We start from the raw sequence: 15,804 nt of genomic DNA, 5'->3' as shown, positions 1-15,804 counted from the left end.
CTCGCCCACTCACCCCCCTTAGGAGCTGAAACCCCATCCGGCCTCCTGGGTCCTGTGGGTCTCTCCCACGTGCTCGACCTTCTTTCTGCTTTTCTCCCACCCCTCGACCCAGCCCCTGAGTGAGTTCCATGTATGTAAGTTGGAGCCACATCAAGGAGGGTCCCATTCTCCAGCTCAGAGAATCCCCATGCCCAGGGCTGTCCACAATCTTCACTCACCTTGAGGACAATCTCCACAGTGAAGACAGAGGTGAATGCGATATCAAAATGTCCAAGGATCTGGGGCCGGGAACGGGAAGAGAGAAGCCAGTGAGAGAGGGAGTGGAGCAAGATCCTTCCTCCTCCCCCTCCTCCTCCTCAGCATCATCAAGAGCAGGCAGCAAGAGCCTGTCTGTGCCCCATGCTGTGCCAGGACTGTTCGGAAGGGTGGAGTGGGCAGTCCGGCCCTAAGGAATTAAACTCTAAGAAGCCCTGAGGCCTGCAGCTACATAGAGGATACAGCTGAGCTCCGGGCGCCAGAGTGAGGTGTGGGGGCAGCCGAGGAGGGAATGGAGCAGGGGGCGGGGCTGGCAGATGGGCAGGGTCACAGTCACCTGATTTCTCACAGACTTGGCCCGGATAGGGTCCTCGGCGGCCAGTGCAGCACTGCTGAGCAGGATGAAGAGCAGGATGAAGTTGGTGAACCAGGTGGCGTTGACGATGCGGTGACACAGGACGCGGATCCTGGTGGGGTAAGGAGGGGAGGGCATGGGGAGCTGTGAGCTGCTGGACGCTCAGGCTCCACCACCCTCCACCCTGCAGAGGGACACCAGATCCACCCCCTGCCCTCAGCGTCAGCGGAGAAGTGTAGCCCTGCATCTGATGGTGCTCGAGCGGGACATGCAGTAGGCCCTGTCCCCCCACCTGCATTCTGTTTCTGTAGCCTCAGTGCCACCTCCCAGAGAAGGCCCTCCCCCACTTGCCATCTCCCCCTGCCCGAGGTTTCCCCACCAAAGAACGGGACAGGCTGATCTCTATCCATGACAGATGAAGACAGACAGATGAAACTCCACAAAGACTATATACAGCCTGTGTACATTTTAAGGGTGTAAAGTTAGGAAGCCAATAAAAAAACTACAGTGTCCCCCAGCCCTCATCCCCTCACCCTGTCTAAAACTGCTCTCAGAAAGGAGCCAGTAAACGCAATCCCCCTTAGGTGCAAGTAACTGATAAGGTTTAAAGTGTTTCTTCCCCCAGAGACGCTGGCATTTTACACAGGGCACAAGATCTTCAGCTAGAGGAGTGAGTTTCTGGTAGTGTGACTGCAGGCATGGAGAGTCGGGGGAGGCCTTTCTAGGGCGGAGGAGCAGCTCTCCCTGAGAGCCCAGCCACCACCCGCCCAGCAGCCGGCAGACCACGCACTTGTTGGTGGGGCTGAAGACGAAGAAGGAGCTGGCTTCTGGGATGGGCACGGCCTTCTCCTTCAGCTGCAGCTCGGCCAGGGGCCGTGGCCGGGGGCTCACTGGGATCTCCGGCTCATCTTCCTCATCATCCCCTGTGGGCGTAGGGTGAGAAATTAGGGATGTCTTCCCATACTTCACTAAGCCTCTGGCTTCTGCGCTCCTAGGAGCCCTGCAGCCAGCACGCCAAGGGGGTACCGACCAATGCGGGACAGCATGGCACTGGCAAAGTCCAGCCCGGGCATCTTCCTCTGCCCATAGAGAGCAGGTTTGAGCTGTCAGGGGTAGGTGAGGCAGGCCCAGCACCTTCCAAAAGTGGGCTAGGAACAAGGCCAGGGAGCCTCATGGCTGCATCTCCTGTCTCAGAGCTGGCTCCACGATGCCTCAAGGACTCATAAGCTGGGGTGGGGGGTGGGGACGCTGCTGCAGATGAGGGGACCTGAGTCCTGGTCCTGGCTGTGCTGCTGTAGACTGGAAGGGCCCGTCTACGCCCTTCCTTCACCTTTCCAACTTGAGAAACTGATGAGGGGAAGGAGGGTTGTTGAAATAAATGGACTCAGAGTGGGGGAAAGGATGCCAATATGCTAATTCTAAGAATTATCGGTCTCTGTGATTAAGCATAACATGTGTCTCTAGATTCCGTGGCAGCCTGGGCAAGACGGGAAGTGTCACGTTAGCATGCTCATTCTGAGTAAGAAAACGTTCTGGCTGCCTAGGAGAACAGGAGAATTGGAATGTGATTGGGGGAGTTGGGGGTGGAGTTTGAGGACCCCCCAGGTGGCCACGGTGGACAGAGCAGAATCCAGTAACTCTTGGCTGCCCTGGGGGTCTCTGCCGGGGGCCAGCAGGGTTAGGGAGGAGGTGACTGTCAGGTGAGGGCACCCGGGCCAGGATTCTAAAACTCATCATTTCAGAGAGAAGCTGCCAGCATGGATAAAAAGCAATCAATATTTCTTGAACCTCACCCAGTCCCCAGAACCATGGCAGGTGTGGGGAATGGGGCTGGCGGGTAGAGGAGAAGGGACAGATGTCCCAAGCACACGTGCTGGGTCGCGTGGCCATCTGAAGGGACTGAAAACCTTGAGCTCTTAGCTCCAGGGTGGGAGGATCCAGTGGTCAGCCTGGGTGGCACTGACTAAAATGGGGATTTCTCCGGGTGCCCTCACCTGACAGCTGCCTCCTTCCTAACCCTGCTGGCCCCTGGCAGAGACCCCCCAGGGCAGCCAAGAGTTACTGGATTCTGCTCTGTCCACCGTGGCCACCTGGGGGGTCCTCAAACTCCACCCCCAACTCCCCCAGTCACATTCCAATTCTCCTGTTCTCCTAGGCAGCCAGAACGTTTTCTTACTCCTCAGAATGAGCGTGCTAACGTGACACTTCCCGTCTTGCCCAGGCTGCCACGGAATCTAGAGACACATGTTATGCTTAATCACAGAGACCGATAATTCTTAGAATTAGCATATTGGCATCCTTTCCCCCACTCTGAGTCCATTTATTTCAACAACCCTCCTTCCCCTCATCAGTTTCTCAAGTTGGAAAGGTGAAGGAAGGGCGTAGACGGGCCCTTCCAGTCTACAGCAGCACAGCCAGGACCAGGACTCAGGTCCCCTCATCTGCAGCAGCGTCCCCACCCCCCACCCCAGCTTATGAGTCCTTGAGGCATCGTGGAGCCAGCTCTGAGACAGGAGATGCAGCCATGAGGCTCCCTGGCCTTGTTCCTAGCCCACTTTTGGAAGGTGCTGGGCCTGCCTCACCTACCCCTGACAGCTCAAACCTGCTCTCTATGGGCAGAGGAAGATGCCCGGGCTGGACTTTGCCAGTGCCATGCTGTCCCGCATTGGTCGGTACCCCCTTGGCGTGCTGGCTGCAGGGCTCCTAGGAGCGCAGAAGCCAGAGGCTTAGTGAAGTATGGGAAGACATCCCTAATTTCTCACCCTACGCCCACAGGGGATGATGAGGAAGATGAGCCGGAGATCCCAGTGAGCCCCCGGCCACGGCCCCTGGCCGAGCTGCAGCTGAAGGAGAAGGCCGTGCCCATCCCAGAAGCCAGCTCCTTCTTCGTCTTCAGCCCCACCAACAAGTGCGTGGTCTGCCGGCTGCTGGGCGGGTGGTGGCTGGGCTCTCAGGGAGAGCTGCTCCTCCGCCCTAGAAAGGCCTCCCCCGACTCTCCATGCCTGCAGTCACACTACCAGAAACTCACTCCTCTAGCTGAAGATCTTGTGCCCTGTGTAAAATGCCAGCGTCTCTGGGGGAAGAAACACTTTAAACCTTATCAGTTACTTGCACCTAAGGGGGATTGCGTTTACTGGCTCCTTTCTGAGAGCAGTTTTAGACAGGGTGAGGGGATGAGGGCTGGGGGACACTGTAGTTTTTTTATTGGCTTCCTAACTTTACACCCTTAAAATGTACACAGGCTGTATATAGTCTTTGTGGAGTTTCATCTGTCTGTCTTCATCTGTCATGGATAGAGATCAGCCTGTCCCGTTCTTTGGTGGGGAAACCTCGGGCAGGGGGAGATGGCAAGTGGGGGAGGGCCTTCTCTGGGAGGTGGCACTGAGGCTACAGAAACAGAATGCAGGTGGGGGGACAGGGCCTACTGCATGTCCCGCTCGAGCACCATCAGATGCAGGGCTACACTTCTCCGCTGACGCTGAGGGCAGGGGGTGGATCTGGTGTCCCTCTGCAGGGTGGAGGGTGGTGGAGCCTGAGCGTCCAGCAGCTCACAGCTCCCCATGCCCTCCCCTCCTTACCCCACCAGGATCCGCGTCCTGTGTCACCGCATCGTCAACGCCACCTGGTTCACCAACTTCATCCTGCTCTTCATCCTGCTCAGCAGTGCTGCACTGGCCGCCGAGGACCCTATCCGGGCCAAGTCTGTGAGAAATCAGGTGACTGTGACCCTGCCCATCTGCCAGCCCCGCCCCCTGCTCCATTCCCTCCTCGGCTGCCCCCACACCTCACTCTGGCGCCCGGAGCTCAGCTGTATCCTCTATGTAGCTGCAGGCCTCAGGGCTTCTTAGAGTTTAATTCCTTAGGGCCGGACTGCCCACTCCACCCTTCCGAACAGTCCTGGCACAGCATGGGGCACAGACAGGCTCTTGCTGCCTGCTCTTGATGATGCTGAGGAGGAGGAGGGGGAGGAGGAAGGATCTTGCTCCACTCCCTCTCTCACTGGCTTCTCTCTTCCCGTTCCCGGCCCCAGATCCTTGGACATTTTGATATCGCATTCACCTCTGTCTTCACTGTGGAGATTGTCCTCAAGGTGAGTGAAGATTGTGGACAGCCCTGGGCATGGGGATTCTCTGAGCTGGAGAATGGGACCCTCCTTGATGTGGCTCCAACTTACATACATGGAACTCACTCAGGGGCTGGGTCGAGGGGTGGGAGAAAAGCAGAAAGAAGGTCGAGCACGTGGGAGAGACCCACAGGACCCAGGAGGCCGGATGGGGTTTCAGCTCCTAAGGGGGGTGAGTGGGCGAGCAGGTGGCAGGGTGGATGGCTGGAGGCATGCCGTGCAAGTGACCCAGGGCCTGCCACCTCTCAGCAGAGCACAGCGATGTCTGTGAGGCCTTCAGCATTTGTCTTCCACACCGAAGACACGGTTGGCTTGGAAACAGACCTGGGAGGCTGTGATTTGTTCCCAGACCTTTGTCACTAGTGATTGCAAAGGGCTTTCCCTCAAGAGAAGTGACCATTGCCCTGAGCTGGGTCCTCGTGGCTCTGCCCCATCCTGCCCTTCTCACGCCTCATCTGCAGCGTCACTGCTGCCCATTCTCGAGGTGTACACTCTGGGTTCAAGCCATCATGGGGGTGGTGGGATCTGAGGGGCAGAGGGAGGACCCATCTGCAGCTGAAACCCCGTGGCCCCAGCCTTCACATTCATGAAGGAAGAGAGGGTAGCTGTGCACAAGGAGAGGACACCAAGAAGGCTGTGGCATGAAATTGGGACAGTCCCTTATCTCAGGGCCTCAGCGGTGTAAGGAGTTGAGCAGAGGGAGACAGTGGCTTCCCTGAGGTCAAGGAGGACTTTGTGGAGGTGCAAGGATTTAGAGCTAGAGCTTGAGATTGGACAGGACTCCATTAGGCAGAGATAGCTGGGGCAGTCCAGGAGGACAGACAATACCAGATGCATTGTAAGGAGATTTGGAGACACGCTCAGAGAGGAGAAAGTGGCCCTTTGGGCTGGGATGTATTGCACATACAGAGGAGGCCTGAGTACTGAGGCTGGGAAGACAAGTTGAGACCAAATCACACAGGGCCTTGAATGCCAGGAAAGGCTTCAGCCCCCATCAGACTTGTAGGGCATAATGTGTTTGTGCAAAGGGCCTGGGAGACTCTTAGAGAGTGTATGAAAGAGGCTGAGAGGTGAGCAAGAAGGCAGGGCACTGGGAAGAGACGCAGAGGGAAAAGAGAGGGTCCAGGGGCCTGGCGAAGGTCTCGAGTCCTTGAGGGTTGTTCGGCCTGACTCAGCCATCTCTAAGGCAGAGGTGATTTGCCAAGTTTTCCAGGGAGGAGGGGAATTTTACCATGTCCCGCAGAGAGAGGGGGGCCCGGGCTCTCCCCTGATGGAGAGCTCCACAAGGAAGAGACCTGGGGCTCCCTGTAGCACAGAAGAAAATCGCGCTCTGGGAGGCAAGCCTGGCACCGCTGCCTGTGAGCAGTCCCCGCACGCAGCAGCTGAGAGCAGAGGCCGTGAGAAAGAGCACCTGGGCCGCTGCAGGGGTTGAGTGAGGCGGAGAACTTCTGCCAGGCTGTGCCTCAATGAGAGCTCTTCCTGAGCAGACTGAGGCGAGGAGCTTCTTTGTGGGGAACAGCTCCCCCACCCGCCCCCAGGATGCGGCCTCTCTCTCCCCAGATGACGACCTACGGTGCCTTCCTGCACAAGGGCTCCTTCTGCCGCAACTACTTCAACATCCTGGACCTACTGGTGGTGGCCGTGTCCCTCATCTCCATGGGACTTGAGTGAGCAGTGGCAGGGGCCAGCCCCAAGCATGGACCCTCTCTGCTGTGTGCCAGGGCCTCAGAATGGGAGTCCCACCCACCATTTGTTGGTGGGCACCATGCCACAAGAGGAGGGTCTCTCAGGGCTATTGATGGGGGGTTGGGGGGTCCTTGTGTTGTCACCAGCTGGACTGAAATGATAATGCTAAGTGGGCAGAGCCCTGTCCTGGAGACTAGAAGGGGATGCAGATAGAGGGAGGTGGTCCCCCAGCTGCCCCATGGGGTGCACGGCCCCTGCCTTCAGGTGGGGTCTCTCCCTGTCTGATGGGAGAGGAAGAGCGTACAACCTCCTATAGAGGAAGCCCTTATTCCGCTGCATGACACAGCCACATGAGCACTGGCACAGTTATTGGGGAGTGGCTTTGCCCTGGGGTGGGGCACACACACAGCTTAAGGAAAGGGACAGGTGAAGATGGGAGTGCACTTGGGCAGAAAGGCAGCAGGCGTGGAGAGCTGAAGGCAGGAGGCGGTGGAGTCTCCCTGGCTGATCTGGCTGGCTGCAGCAGGCTGCCCTCAGCCCCCGCCCCTCTGCTGCCTCCCCCAGGTCCAGCGCCATCTCTGTGGTGAAGATCCTGAGGGTGCTGAGGGTGCTCCGACCTCTCCGGGCCATCAACAGAGCCAAGGGGTTGAAGGTGAGAGAGGGCCTGGGCTGGACCCCAGGGAGAGGGAAGAGAGGGCTGCAAGGTCCTGACTCCAGAAACCTCAGCCCAGCCACTGCTGGGGCACTGCCCCGCCTCCTTGGCCAACTCGCTGGGAGGCAGCAAGTCATGCACTTCTGGGGCCCCCTCAGCTGGAATGCGGGGGTGCATTGGTGCAGACCCAGCCCCCACTGGCCCATCCCTCCCCAGCACGTGGTGCAGTGCGTGTTTGTGGCCATCCGCACCATCGGCAACATCGTCCTGGTCACCACCCTCCTGCAGTTCATGTTTGCCTGCATCGGCGTGCAGCTCTTCAAGGTGAGCCCCGCCTGTCAAAGCAGCCCCCTCGCTTCCCCAGCCCTGGGGCCAGCTCTCAGGCTGAGGCAAGGGCCAGCTGGTTTCCCTCCTCCTAAGCAAAGGGAGCCCCAAATTGTGACAGCAGCTGGTCTCGAATGCACAGTTTTGAGGCTAAGATAGTGCAAGTCTAGATCTGGTTTCCCAGGTGATGCCAGCGCCTGGCCTCTGTGGCTCTGCTGGCCACCACGGCTATTGGATATGCTCTCTCCCTGCCCCTCCACGTGTCTGCACGAGGATGAAGACCCTCCTCGCACAGGCCCTGTAATCACCCTCACACCCTTGCCACTTCCTCCCACCCTGCCAGGCCTACTAAAACACATGCCCCACCCCAACCTCAGACGTCCACCGCCTTCAGTGCAGCCGGGCTCCTGCAGCCCGCAGTCTGGCGGGTCTGTCTGCATCGTCCGTGTCCACCAGGAGCAGCTGAGGGTGGGAGCCCTTCGCTTCACATCTGGAGCCCACCTTATTCTGCTTTTGCTTTCCTGGGAGGACACAACTATGCAGCTCCTCCCTGGGAATCAGCCCGACGGGGCATCCCCTCCCACAGAGCTGATTTTTGATGGCTCTGGCTCTCAGATCACCTGCAGGACACAGAAATTGATACCTGACTATACCACAGACCCTCTGATACTTCCTGTCATGACCCAGTCTGCTCCTGCCCCCAAAGTGTGGTCTTTTCAAGTCATGATTATGCAACCTCAGTCAGCCACAGACATGCGATGGCATCCTTTTACAATCGCCTGTTCATTCAACAAACGCGTATGGAGCATTTTGTCCATATGTGGGCCAGGGCCTCTGCAAGGGCTGAGGGGATCACAAGCCAAACCCTCCGGGGGGCAGGAAATGGGCTTTGGGGGCAGCAGTGAGGGTGGGGCTCCCAGAGGACCTTCAGGAGGGTGGGTCCTGTTGGTCATAGTCCGGCAGGGACACTGCCAGCCAGCTGCACAAGGCCTTCTCCTCCTAGCCCAGCCAAGGGCTGTCCACATCCCACCCCATGGCCACAGAATCCCCCTGAGGGCAGAGTCTGTGTCTGGCTCATCCTTTACCTGGCACCCACCCAGAGCCTGGCACACGGGGGCCCACCAGACATGCTCCCTGATGGAATGAATGAGGAGCTGCCCTTCCTTTGGCTCCCAGGTCCCTTCCAGGCAAGAGCAATTGTCCTTTGACACCCCAACCCCCCGTGCTCCAGTCTCTCACCAGAAGACCCCCAGGTAATAGGCACACATCAGTGACAATTGGCATGTCACTCTTCTTCACATTTCACTCTGTGGAAACTTGTCACATGCATTCCCTGTTATATCAAAGAGCAGCTTTTCTTTCCACATTAAATTGGGTGTTTGGTTTCATGTGCCCAGAAACTTGCCCAGTGGCAGCTGCGTCTGCTTCCTGCTTGTCCCCCAGCACCACCACCTCACCTTCGCCCTCTGCTCCAGCAACCATGACAGCATAAACCTGTGGGGTGATGGGCGGCTGTGCTTTCGGCTAGTCCTGTGTCCTTGGCAGAGGCACTTTCCTCTCTGGGTCTCTGAAGGAACTGGACCAGAATCCATGGATTTCAAACTTAATTTAGCCACATTAAGACCCAATCAACTCCTTTTGTTTGAGTGAAATCTTTTGCAGGTGTCCAATATGTTCCATAGATAAAAGGAGAGGCTCTGGCTGAAATAAGTACAGGGGAGCACAGAGCCCTCATGCTCAGGCCTCGAGTTGGGGGGACCCTTGTTCAAATCTGAGACAAGTTGACTTGCCAGGGTCCAGCTGGGCTCCATGTCACGGCTCCTGCCCCAAGGGCCGCCCCACTGGCAGGAGGAGTAAGGTGGGACATGGGGAAACCCCTCTTCCTTGCTCTGTAATGGGGAGACCCTGGAGGCCTTCTTGCAGCACTGGGGGAGGGGAGTGGGCTCAGAGGCCACAGCTCCCTGGGGGAGGGGCCCTCTGCAAATGCCAGGCTAAGGCACTGGGTTCTCAGCCTCGGTGGCAACTAGGCCAGGTAGGGAAGCTCATGGGGGAGCTGTGGGAATGGACAGTGGTAAAGGAGAAAGACTATTCTGGGGCCCTGCCCCATGGGTGAGCCCACCCCTGTGAGAGGAAGAGACAGCTCCTTCTAGACACCCCGCCTTCCCTTCTCTCTTCCACCACTCACGCCACAGCCCGCTTTTCTCTCCTGTTTCCCTGACAACACGTCTCCCTCCCTCCTCCTCCCGGACGCAGGGGAAGTTCTTCAGCTGCACTGACTTATCCAAGACGACAGAAGGGGACTGCAGGTACACATGCTCTGCCAGCTGCGGCTGTGCGGCGGGAGGCTTCAGCAGGCGGGACAGCGTGTGAGGGGCAGGCGGCCCCTCGGGCTGCAGACCGGGGAGCCGGAGCCATCAGGAGGAATGTTCATGGGTGCTCCTTTCATCAGGGTCGCTGCGGAGAAGGGGTGCCCGGTGGGGTTCCCTCTGGTCCCAGATCTGGGCCTTCATTTCTCCTGCTCGCTCACTGCCCGGGGCCCCGAGGATGTGGGTGGGATGGGGTCCGCCAGTCGTGCTCAGAGTGTGACTGGGCCCCTCTGCGTCAGGGGCTACTACTATGTGTACAAGGATGGGGACCCCACGCAGATGGAGCTGCGTCCCCGCGAGTGGATACACAACGACTTCCACTTCGACAACGTGCTCTCTGCCATGATGTCCCTCTTCACGGTCTCCACGTTCGAGGGGTGGCCTCAGTGAGTGAGGGTCGGGATGGTTCCAGGGAGCCAGCTGGCACTCCTGCAGCCCCCGATGCTCCGTGCCAGGCCTGAGGCAGGTGTTCAGCATGCCCGGCCACCTGTGATGACCTGTAGGACTTGTGGGTTGACTGATCCCTCCAAAGTCAGCCTGACCACTTTGTGGGCTCTGACAAAATGTACCCAGTTCTCCTATAGGCATTTAGCTCTCTGCCCACAAGGGAACCCTACGGATAGGTTAGGATAGATGGGGCGCTCTGCAGAAAGGCAGGGCCATCCCAGCACTGGGTCCAGCTTTGCCTGGCCCAGTCCTAACTTCTCTCCCATCACTCGACTGTTGAGAAAGCTTTCTTGGCTCCCTGTAGCCAGGGGGATAAAGCGCCCGCTTCCTGGCCTGGCTCTCTGCCTCCTCGCCCCAGCCTTGCCGTTGTCTCTGCTCTGCCCACCCTAAGGCTACTGTACAGGGCCATAGACTCACACAAGGAGGACATGGGCCCCGTCTACAACAACCGAGTGGAGATGGCCATCTTCTTCATCATCTACATTATCCTCATCGCCTTCTTCATGATGAACATCTTTGTGGGCTTCGTCATCGTCACCTTCCAGGAGCAGGGAGAGACGGAGTACAAGAATTGTGAGCTGGACAAAAACCAGGTGCCTGGGCTGCCTGCTGGAGATGGAGGGCAGAGCCCCAGCAGGCCTTCTGCCGGCCTGAGCCCTGGAGTCTGGCCAGGGAAGAGGACCCCCGGGTGACCCCCCAACCTTGATGCCCAGCCCTGCCGCCATGCATCCCCCCACATCCCCACCTGAAGCAATTCAAGTTGGCGGAGTGAGGGGTCGTCTCATGGAACCCCCATGATGCCCAGAGAAAGGAAGCCCTCCAGAGCCCCTGGGCTAGTCTAGACCACGGTGGGAGGGGGCTGTGATAAGTCAAGGTGGACCCAAGGGCTCAATGGGATTCTTCCCTTAAATAGTCCACAGAGTCCCTCAGCCACAAGCTCCTGGCCACAGGCCTCCCTCATGCCTGTGGGTGTGGGCATGGAGGGAGAAGGGGCCTCTTGGTGTGACCTGCCCCATTGTGTTGCATCTCAGCGCCAGTGTGTGCAGTACGCCCTGAAGGCCCGGCCACTGAGATGCTACATCCCCAAAAACCCATACCAGTATCAGGTGTGGTATGTTGTCACCTCCTCCTACTTCGAATACCTGATGTTTGCCCTCATCATGCTCAACACCATCTGCCTGGGCATGCAGGTAAGGGTGCCCCCAGGAGATGAGTGTCTGATCAGACAGGGGCCTGGGCCCTGAGTAGGGCAGGCTTCTCTGGTTCCCCCCAGTAGACATTTCCTGTGCACAGGACATGGAAGTGAACTGGACCCAGGCCTTGTCACCATGCACTTATGGTTTATTAAGGAGATAATTCAAGCATGTGAATAGTGTAGTAATTCTGCAAACAGGAGGTGGCTACTGCAGAAGAAGAGGGAGTATAGGAAGTAGAAAGTGCTTTCTCTGTTTTTTTTTTTTTTTTTTTGCTGTTGCAAATCTGGATGGTTCAGTTGGTTGGAATCTTGGCTCTGGTCCCAAGAAAAATGGGTTTAGAACAAGTGTCTCTCTTAGGAGTTGAGCACCTTTATAGACAATACCATAATCAGCAGCACAATCTGGATGGTTCAGTTGGTTGGAATCTTGGCTCTGGTCCCAAGAAAAATGGGTTTAGAACGAGTGTCTCTCTTAGGAGTTGAGCACCTTTATAGACAATACCATAATCAGCAGCACCGTCATCAAGCCTTAATTGAGTGTCTGAACCCTTAAGCCCTATATAAATTGAACTGCACAGCTAGGCTGCCTGCCCCTAGGAGCCCAAGCCATACCCAACAATGAGACCACACATTGCCAGGTCACAAGATATGGAAAGAGAATCCCTGAGCCAGTAGGCCCAGATCTCACAGAAGATCATGAGCAATAACTTGTGTTTGAGGTCAAGTCAGGAAGCAGAATTGGGCAGTCCTGCCAAGACAGGGTAGGGTGGGGCAGCCATCAGAGCCTCCTGAACTACCTGGGAAGGTTTTGTAGAAAAGCTGGGATTTCATCAACTTTCTTTAATAAGGCAAGAGATTCCTGGGAAATTTTCTAAGGAAATGGATTTAAGGAGAGTTGTAGTGATGGGCCAAGGGGCAAAGGTTATTGCTTTTAACTGCCTCACCATCGTTGGGAGCAGCGTGCAGATACAGTAAACGTGGTGAGCTCAGTTTCCTACAAGCAGCCAGTGATAAGATCAACTGTGGAACCTGTGCCCAAATGACTGGATGGAATCTGTCACAGAGCCCTGCCTGGGGGACCTCCCATGCTGGTCATCCCAGAACAGATACATTCATAAAATGGCCTTGCAGCCCTGTGGGTAAATAAACCCACTCAGTGGGACGTGGAACTGGAGCACCCCTCCCCGCCTCTCATTACCTCTGCTGTGGGGGTGGTGAAGGGGGGTGGAATTCACAGGAGTGCCAAAGTAGGCTCCTAGTTTTCTGATCTAAAACCAGGTGGGCAGGGGGCCCAAGGAAGGGTTGGGGGCCACCCAGGAAGAGGAGGGAGCTTTGGGAATGCAAACTCTGCAAGATGGGCAGGTCTGGCCGACCCACCTCTCCCATGTCCCCTCCGCAGCACTACAACCAGTCAGAGGAGATGAACCACATCTCAGACATCCTCAACGTGGCCTTCACCATCATCTTCACCCTGGAGATGGTCCTCAAGCTCATGGCATTCAAGGCCAGGGTGAGTGCTGGGGCTCCAGGGCCAGATGAGCAGTCGCAGCCTGGAGGAACATCCTCCCACACCCCCTCATTCTACCAAAGTCCCCTCTTTCCAGCACTTCTGCTCCCACCCTGCTCACCCCTTTGCCCACGTCCACCTTCAGGTACAGGGCAGGTGAAACCAGAATTGACCGATGACAGAGCAGATGCTGGGCGCCTCTTCCATGCCCCCTTCTTTGAGCCTGTCTGACTACCCTGCCTTCCCTAAGCTTCTGAGAAATGGGCCCAAGGCCAGGGGGAGTATCTTGCCCTGTATCTTTTGTTCCCAAGTCCACATTCACAGTTCCCAGCCCAGCCACTCCCTGTCAATTCTGCAATCTCAAGCCCAAGCAGGACTTTAAGTGGGGTTCAGGGGATGAAAGAGTTCCCCATCTGGACCAGACACCAAATCCTAAGTTCCCAACATCTCTCCTTCTCCCCTCCTACCACTTTATGTTCTGGAGGAAGGAAATGAAGAGCCTAGCTGAGAGGGGTATCAGAGTGGGTGGGCCCGCTGGAGCACCGGTGGGTCGTGGAGCCGGGGGCACCCCACTTGGCCCGACCCAGCATATCCATGTTACCTCGGGCAGGACCCCTGGCCTCTGCCGGCTGCCAGGGCTCCTTCCTCCCCAGGCTCACCCCCTGCTCACCCATCTCTTTCCTTCCCAGGGCTATTTTGGAGACCCCTGGAATGTGTTCGACTTCCTGATTGTCATCGGCAGCATCATTGACGTCATCCTCAGCGAGATCGACGTGAGTATCAGGCGAACAGAGCCACCACTGGGGTGGGGCCAAAAGCACTTGTTCAGTCCACAGATACTTGGGGTGTACCCACGGCGGGTGCAGCGTGGCACCCCAGGGGTGACGAGGGTAGAAACGACAAGTCGTGGCTTCTGGCCTCAAGGAGCTACGACCCTGCAGAGCAGAGGGAGACCTCAGAGAGCAGGTTGACGTCACGAGTGCACCTAACCCAAGAGCTGTAGTGGAGAGGAGACGCCGTCTGGGGGTGGGGTGGGCAGGCAAGGCTTCATGGAGGCAGCACAATCCGCCTGAAAGGGGGGCGGTGATTAGACGGGGAGAGGAGAGCAAGGGCCACAGGCAGGGCTGCTGGAGGAGAGGCACGGGGTGGGAGACACGAGGAAGGGCCAGGCGTGCCGAGGGGTCCCGCATAGCAGAAGCATAGGAACACACAGACGAGGGACGGGGGCCGAGGCTGGAGAGGTAAGTGGGCTGCGGCAGGTGGGGGGTGGAACTGTGTTCAGGCGGTGGAAGTCACGGCAGGACTTTGAACAGGGTGGTGGAAGGATCAGAGCCCTATTCTAAGAAGTTCATCTGGAGATGAGGGTCAGCGGTGAGAATGACTAAAAACGAGGGGCCCAGTTAGGGAGTCAGCCATTCATTGATCCTGCAAACACTTACTGAGTCCCTCTGATGTGCCTGGTGTGGTTCTTAGTGCTAGAGATACAGCAGGGAACAAAATTGTGGGGGAAACAGAAAAAAAAAAAAAAAATAGATCAATCCATAACATGACAGGTGTGGCAAATATGTGTGATAAAGAAAAAGGAAATAAAAAGGAGGTTAAGGACTTAAGAGTGGAAGGGAACGGGAGGGTGGTGTCAAGATGCCACTGGAGCAGAGAACTGAGTAGCGTGATGGGGGAGCCCTGCAGGATGAGGACACAGTGTTGCAGGGAAGGAGAGCCTGTGCAAAGGCCCTGCTGTAGGAGCTGGAGTGGAGAGTGGTGAAGATAAGGTCAGAGAGAGAAGGCAGGGGTCAGGTTATCCAGGACCCAGAGACCTGTGTTGAGAACAGCTGTAGGGACACGGGGTCAACGTGGGAAGAGCAGTCAGGAGGCTACTGCATAATCCACATGGGAGTGGTGGTGCTGGGCTGCTGGCTGTGCGGTGAGAAGTGGTCAGCTTCTGGATCTGCTCTGAAGGCTGAGCTGACGGGAAGGCAAATGTCCCAGCAGCTGAACCGAGAGACTGTGTGTGGAGGGCAGGAGGCCCTGGAGGTGGGATGAGAAACGGCAGCAGGATCTGTGTTTCAAGGGGGAGAGAAGGAGGCAGGGAGGAGGTTTCAGCCAGAGAAGTCCATGTTCAAGATCTCAGAGGTCGGATCCTCCAGGGCTGTGGCCTTGCTGAGGATCTGAAGCTGAGGATGGCTGCAGAGTGAGAAGGGGGAGCAGGAGACTGGATGGAGGGGACCCAAGAAGCAAAGGCTGAAATCAAAAGACAGCTTTTGATTTCAAAAGCTGAGCAGTGCTGAACAGCATCCTGGGGCTGGAGGGGTGGGAGGTGGGGGGTGGGGAGAGAAGGGCATTCATCTTTCTGTGCCCCCCTAATCATGGCCATGGTGGGATACTACCCAAGGGGGGTTGTTAGTAGGGGACTAGCCCCAAAACCAGCGGGCTCGTGCATGGGCAGGCCTTCCTTCTGAACTTCCCGCTGCTTAACAAAAAGCCCTCCAGGCTGTGCCAGCCCATGGGTGAACCTTATGGTGAGTGGGGGGTGGGGTGGGGCAGAAGAATCAGCACTGGAGATGCCTGAGAGGGGGAGGGGCTGAGGGAAGCAGCTGGGGAAAATTCTGGAGTCTGTGAGCCCTCAGCTGAGGCTCCCGAAGGCTGAGCCCTGGCAGGGAGCAGCAACTTCTGGGGACTTGGCTGTCACACTGGCTGTCTGGTGTGCTAGCTAGCGGAGGGCCCAGGCTGGGAACCGTGTTCACCCCACCCCCACCCCACGCACATGACAGTGACAGACAGAACTCCATCTGCTCAGATCCCCTGAGGAGGCGGGGCTGACAAGGGGCGGGTAGGCTCTGGGCAAAACTTCCAAGAGAGTGTGCGTGTGTGTGTGTGTTCATGTGTGTGTGTGT

General features: G+C 57.3%; 1 protein-coding gene across 1 annotated transcript in view; it reads left to right on the top strand.

Moving 5' to 3' along the window:
• Window positions 1-15,804, top strand: part of CACNA1S (calcium channel, voltage-dependent, L type, alpha 1S subunit) — a 71,567-nt gene that overhangs the window by 40,273 nt on the left and 15,490 nt on the right. Inside the window, exons 17-28 of the mRNA XM_008581052.1 lie at window positions 3,386-3,518; window positions 4,197-4,326; window positions 4,641-4,700; window positions 6,294-6,400; window positions 6,984-7,071; window positions 7,288-7,395; window positions 9,649-9,701; window positions 10,001-10,147; window positions 10,600-10,801; window positions 11,240-11,398; window positions 12,803-12,913; window positions 13,600-13,683. Coding sequence (XP_008579274.1) covers window positions 3,386-3,518; window positions 4,197-4,326; window positions 4,641-4,700; window positions 6,294-6,400; window positions 6,984-7,071; window positions 7,288-7,395; window positions 9,649-9,701; window positions 10,001-10,147; window positions 10,600-10,801; window positions 11,240-11,398; window positions 12,803-12,913; window positions 13,600-13,683 — 1,382 coding nt within the window. The remainder of the gene's footprint in view (window positions 1-3,385; window positions 3,519-4,196; window positions 4,327-4,640; window positions 4,701-6,293; window positions 6,401-6,983; window positions 7,072-7,287; window positions 7,396-9,648; window positions 9,702-10,000; window positions 10,148-10,599; window positions 10,802-11,239; window positions 11,399-12,802; window positions 12,914-13,599; window positions 13,684-15,804) is intronic.

This window comes from Galeopterus variegatus, unplaced genomic scaffold (genome assembly GCF_000696425.1).
Source record: "Galeopterus variegatus unplaced genomic scaffold, G_variegatus-3.0.2 Scaffold2242, whole genome shotgun sequence".
Taxonomy (NCBI): Eukaryota; Metazoa; Chordata; class Mammalia; order Dermoptera; family Cynocephalidae; genus Galeopterus; species Galeopterus variegatus.
The sequence above is the reverse complement of the archived record's forward strand: the minus strand, read 5'-3'. Positions and strand labels throughout refer to the sequence as shown.